Source organism: Enoplosus armatus, chromosome 6, assembly GCF_043641665.1.
Source record: "Enoplosus armatus isolate fEnoArm2 chromosome 6, fEnoArm2.hap1, whole genome shotgun sequence".
Lineage (NCBI taxonomy): Eukaryota > Metazoa > Chordata > Actinopteri > Centrarchiformes > Enoplosidae > Enoplosus > Enoplosus armatus.
The window spans coordinates 16284494-16290653 of NC_092185.1; the positions used below are offsets into that span (position 1 = coordinate 16284494).

The following is a 6160-nucleotide window of genomic DNA, read 5'->3' on the forward strand; positions in this document are numbered from 1 at the left end:
TAAACAACCAAGATGGCTGCCGCTGATGTGGAACATTCTATTGAATCCGCTGTTGCCTCAGTATTAAATGAGCTGTGGACTACATTTTCTCTATTTTTCTCTACACCATCACAGCTCATTTGTGCACGCTGTAGTCTGTTCACGTTTTTCCATTGCTCAGCGTTATGTCACACGTTTTGTTGCTCTAATTGGTTGGAGGTCTAACCAGTTGCGTCTAGAGGCATTCTGGTCTGCGCCCCTTGGAAAATGAAAATGAACTAAGGCTACCACATCAATACAATGTAGGTAAATAGAGTTTTGTCAATGGCGCTCAAGACATGGAAAAATAAGATTTAAAAAATGTAACAGCAACACCTTTCCCCAGAAAAAATGTAAATGTTACTCTCAATAACTGATAAGTTTTGCTGTAACCACTTTTCTTTGGAACTACTTTCTACCACAGAAACTGCCCCTCTGAAAACCATTGACTGGGTGCTCTGTAGATCGTCCAGAGTAACAGAGACGTTGTTGTTGAAAGACATGTTGCTGTTAGAAAATTTGCTCAGGAAATACGCTTCACTTGTTTGCAGTGTTAGATGAAAGGATCGATACCACTCTTACGAGTATGGCAAATATGAAGCTATAGCCAGCAGCCTATTAGCTTAGCTTAGCATAAAGAGTGGAAAAACGGCTAGCCTGTTTTTGTCCTAAGATAACAAAATCAGCCTACCAGCACCTCTAAAGCTCAATAATGAACATGTTATGTCTCATTTGTTTACAAACATCTGAATCCATGAAGTCTAAAAATACTCCAGCTCATAAGGCCCATATAAAACCACAACTTGACATGTTTACACATCACTTTTTGATTGGACAAACGAGATTTATCCTATTAATAAATTAGCTTTAGAGGTGCTGGTAGGTGGTTTTTGTTACTGGATGGAGTCAGGCCAGCTGTTTTCAGTCTTTATTCTAAGATAAGCTTCATAGTTACCATGGAGACATGAGAGTGGTATCAATCCTCTCATGTCATTTATCAATTCTGTTCACTTGTTTTTGCGTCGCTGAAGAAATGCTACAGACATATTACAGATACCTCAAAACCTGCGCAAGTAAAAGCAAGTGAGGGAGAAAATATTTTTGTATGGTAATATGCGTAAACTGACCCTTTAATGTAATGATGTTACTTTATCCAGCAACACACTGAACTAACAATTTTATTTGCTATATTAAAGTTACAGGCATGTTTACAATCTGAGAAGCTATTACATTATCTGTTCAAATATTATACTGTACTTACTTATGTGGGGTGGACAGCCTGTCAACTAGAAGAATCTCATTAACAGAACTTCTTTATATTTTCTATCTAAAGGTCATGCCGTTGCATAATTCTAGAGCTTGGCAGATTGTAAGTGCTTGGATTGGCTAGAGATATAATTTCAAAATTGCTCACTTTTCAGCAAAAATAACACCAGAGATTTCTGTGGTTGTGTAGCAACTGAATGAGGCATAAACAGAGAAATCATCCGTGCCATGGTTGTGAGAACAGGAGACAAAGCCAGTGTAGTATTCAGTGCATCAATATTTCAACATATATTTATAGGATATTTAGATTATTTTCAATGTGCACAAGCTATTACAGACAAATGGAATTAATGTTGAACAGATTTACATATATTACTCCTATTTACAGATATTTAAGTGCCTTTCATGTACAAATACAATCAGATAGAAATGTCTTGATACATTACAACATACGTGTTCTTTTGGGGATCTCATGGTGGTCTGACAGCCATTATGGTGCAACACATTAATGGTAAAAGAAAACTTCAGAAAATTGTTTTTGTCTGGACTTCAAATTAAGCCAAAAAACAGACCCCCCTGATAGAGCAGGATGTCAGAAAAAATTCAGGAAGTGTACGTAGAGTGTTTGGAATGTGTGAGCTTCTCCCCAACATTTTGTGAAAGCCATGGGAGGGGTCTGTGGGTCGGTAGGTAGACTCCTCCAGCTGTGGCCAATCTCACTTCATCAAACCCCCCGCCATCCCCTACACAGTGTGTGTGTGTGTGTGTGTGTGTGTGTGTAGATGAATGTCTCGCTATTTTCGGGGGGGATCCCATCTGCCTCTGCTGAACAGAAATGACAGCCATTCTTTAGGGATCCATACAAAGGACGGCCTGCTGCAACATGAAATAATGAGAAAAATGTGGATGCATGCAAAGGCCTGGTTAATAAATGTAGCCTAAACCTCACATGCATTATTCTTCTTTTATGCGATAGGTCAAAGGAAAGTTTGGTTTCAATCTTTTTTTTTTTTACATAAGCAATTAAAATCTGGTTCTGAGAAAACAACAAACTCAACAAAATCTAAGGATGAGGTGACTGCCTCTGTTACTTAGAGACGTGCGGTCTGGAAGAGATGTTTTCACCACCACACAATTCCTGGCTGCTACGTACGTTTTGTCTTTGTAAACACTCTAACAGGAAAGGGTGTTCGGCGGCACTGCAGGGAGGCATAACCGCCAGTAAAAGCATCAGTATTCCTGGAAAAGTGCTTTTCTATTAGCATCGAAAACAATCATGTTAAGAAAAAAACTGCTTGACTACTTGGGGCTGTCGAATTTTCAAGTATTACAACTAAATTCAACAAGATGATGTAAAAACATAACTGTCGTCATCTAGTGCTTTTATAAACAATTGTGGAGATATAACAACATGATAAACTGTACAATTTCACTCCCTTTCCCAATGCTTTTCTAATATCTTTGCTGATGTTATGAGAAAATGTTTGCACACAAAATCCAACAAGAAGAAGCACAGATAATGTGTCCAAATTGTCTGTCTGTTGCAAATTCTCAGTCACACCATATGTTGTCCCTCTGTGTCCTTTTTTCATGCCAAAAGCTTGATTTGTTGTGTAGCTCTGGAGTTTAAGGGGCATTTCAATCGCTGTCCAAAGTGAAGATGAGTTGAATCTGTATGTGTACCTTGATGCTACTCTGACAGACACTTTTTCATTCCCACCCCGGTAAAGAGAGTTGCCTGGCTGTGTGTCTACTCTGCCTGAATGGAGGACTTCGGAGAACTGCCCAGCTCTCTCCAGTTGCCAGAACTGCCCGTAGGACTCCGATTGGTCATCTTAGTCAGCAACGTTGTTCTGCGGAGACTGCTGTCTGAGTCCTCCTTCTTGAAGTCAGTGTTCACTCTGAGGCAGAAGGAGAAGCAGTGAACAAAATCTTGGAGGAGGTGTCCGCTGAAGATCATGTATATCCACGGGTTACAGCAGCTGTTGAGACTGGCAAGGAGCGCAGACAGAGTCACTGCTGTGTTCTCAGAATCTAGAGAACAGAGAGAGGGAAGAGGAAAAGATGATTAATCTGCAAAACATCTGGTACAGGCTAGGCTGCAGAAAAGCCTGTCTAAGTCAATTCATCTGGTGTTGAAAGTTAAAGCCTAATTCTTCTTTAAAGAAGAGAAAATCTGCCAAATTCACAAGTTCAAAAAGTAAGAGTTTCTGTTGCAAATTTAGTTTTTTGGATCAAGTGTGATTTTCTTGATATTAGTGAAGCAATCTGTCACAAAGTGTCACTCTATCTACCCGATTACAATAATCTTATTCCAGGATAAAATATTTTAGACAGAATATGAGACTAAACTTGGTTTGAAGTGAGGGGTGGCGGCATTTCTAAGAGCCAACAGCTGAGAGGGATGACATTTTGAGAGAGGGGAAGACTAAAATATAGATATTAGGGGACCCAGATGTCTCAGCTTCATCCCTTATTAACGTTTAAAAATACCAATTTCTGCAGTGAAATTGGTATTTTCAAGGCTCACAGTGCTGCACTCGACTATTTCATGTAAATGAAGTGGCTTGTAAACGATAGATCAGTCTGAATATTGTTCTTTTTCTTGTATTAATTGTTTTTTTTGTGTCAAATAAATCCGTGCGTAAAGGCTGTGCGCATTTGGATTTTTTTTATTTCGTGGCAAGTGACCAAGTGCTTTCTCTGTGCTGTTGTTTTCTGGCTATATATCACGTAATTCCTAACGCTGTAAGAGTTTTCCATTCAGTAATGATGAATACATTTCTAGTTACATTTCTTCAGCACTCACCAGCCCACTGGAAGTTTTTATCCCACACAGACCACATCTGCACTATGAAAAACGGCGCCCAGCAAACAATGTAAGCCAAAACTATCACGAAAGTCATTTTGACAGTCCTCAGTTTGGCTCTTGATATAGTTGTAACGCTGCTGACTGAATTCTTCCCAATTAGCCCGTTCTTGCTCGCAGCACCAGCCATCGTTTTCCTTTTCTTGTATTTGATATTTTTCCATATGCTGTGGCAGATGAACCCGTAGCACATCATGAGGATGACCACGGGCACGAGGAAGATGCCCACGGTTATCCAGGTGATGTACGCCTTGGCGCCCCACGGCTCGATGAAGTGCGCCCAGCAGTCGTAGACGTCCGAGCCGTTCTTGATCTCGCTCAGGGAGAAGATGAAGTACTGCGGAGTGCTGAGTACCAGGCTGCACATCCACGTGGAGATGATCATGATGTAGGAGCGCTGCGTGGGCTGCTGGAGGGTTTTCAGAGGGTGGCAGATGGCAATGTAACGGTCCAGGGTCATCATCACCATCATGTAGGTGGACGCAAACATCCCCATCACCTGGAGGTGCTTGACTATCCTGCAGAGAAAGTCTGAACCGTAGAAGCGGAAGGTGATCTCCCAGCAGAGCTGCGGCAGCACCTGGAAGAATGCGACCACCAGGTCGGCCAGGCTCAGGTGCTTGATGAAAAGGTGCATCCGCGACATCTTCTTCTTAGTGTTGTACATTGCCAGCAGGACGCTCACATTCCCAATCACAGCAACCACGAAGGTGATGCTCAGGACCATTATCTCGATTTGGGCCACCTCCTCGTTTCGGGCAAACGGATCGGTTCCGTTGGGGTGGACGGTGTTGTTTCCAGGCGTTCCCATCGTTAGGTCATCAGTGGGGCCGAAAACCAGAGACTGGTTCCCTCCGCTCAGCAGCAGCGCATAGTCAGGAGTGTGCATGGCGCTGCCCCTCTGTGCGCCCTCGCAGACACAGTGCCAGAGGGGCTGTGAGGTGCCTCTTCAATCCCTATATGGAGCTACCTGATGCTCAGAGGGGAACACGTTGCTCTGTGACTCGTGGCTGCTGTCCGGGCTTTTTAAACTCGAATCAAATTTCAGACAGCGTGTGCGTAAAGCGGATACACTGCAAAAAGTAAAACACCTTAAAAAGTTACTTGGTGTAGTCATGAGTCCTAAAGCACGTTTGACTCAAACAAGATATGTGCGCCCTACACGACGTGACATAAAGAAGGGACATTTTAAAGTTAGTAATATAATTAGATTTTCATGTTTCCAGTGCAATTTGTCTGAATGTTCTTGATGTTGCACTGATTCAGAGGCTTATTGAATCAAAATGTGTTAAAACAAGAAAAGAATACGGCAGTAATTGGCAGTTCTGTTTTTGTCTTCGTCTTTGCCTTGTTTTGGAATACTTTAAAACTTCGTTATGATGGATAAATCTTTTTTGCAGTGCGCAGCCAAGTCCTTCCCCGTGGTGTGCACCACCTCCACATCTCCACAGTTCTTCCCCCTCACAGCGTGAACCACATGTTTAGAAAGCAGATTTGTGTGCATTAAAAAGTCACACAAAACACAACTGCAAAATTCCACAGTTAAAACACACAGTTAAAATAAGCAGTTTATAACTATTTGAAGATGGTTAGACTTTACAGTGTCACATTTCCCAGCCCAGCTACCTTTTAGTTTTAGTTTTCTCCCTTGTTGTAAGGTTAGCATGATCTCAACCGAAAATATCTGACATTGACCAACACACTGGAATGTTGTTTGCTTTCACCTCTGCAGAGCAAGGCCTTGTGCAATGATGAACTGTTTAAAATTGTTTATCTGAAGAGGTTTGCTCAAAGAATCACCAGGCTGGATTTATTCAGGTTCAGTGTTTTCTATTTAAAGTCAAATTTCAAACTGCTTTCAAACTATGTTTAAGCAAGCATGTGGTGCTGCCTTTAAAAAGTTGAGTTTCACTTACATTCATTTTGTCTGTATACCAAGCTCACCTTTAGCATCAAAAGACCATTTTGACTTTTAAAAAGTCCCATATTTAAATGTCAAAAAACACA

The 6160-nt window shown here is 41.4% G+C and overlaps 1 protein-coding gene across 1 annotated transcript; it reads right to left on the reverse strand.

The window, feature by feature from the left end:
• Positions 1 to 3034: 3034 nt before the first annotated feature.
• On the reverse strand, positions 3035 to 5042 carry avpr1aa (arginine vasopressin receptor 1Aa). The gene is made up of 2 exons (XM_070906788.1): positions 4094 to 5042; positions 3035 to 3318 (listed from the first exon to the last, which is right to left on the reverse strand). Exons 1-2 carry the CDS (start codon positions 5040 to 5042, stop codon positions 3035 to 3037), a joined length of 1233 nt encoding a protein of 410 aa, XP_070762889.1.
• Between the last annotated feature and the right edge of the window lie 1118 nt (positions 5043 to 6160).

Excerpts from the sequence above, each read along its gene's own strand:
- avpr1aa (XM_070906788.1), bottom strand. The coding sequence starts at position 5,042 with ATGCACACTCCTGACTATGCGCTGCTGCTGAGCGGAGGGAACCAGTCT. Across the intron at positions 3,319-4,093 it reads TAAAAACTTCCAGTGGGCTG|ATTCTGAGAACACAGCAGTG; the intron begins GTGAGTGCTGAA and ends TCTGTTCTCTAG.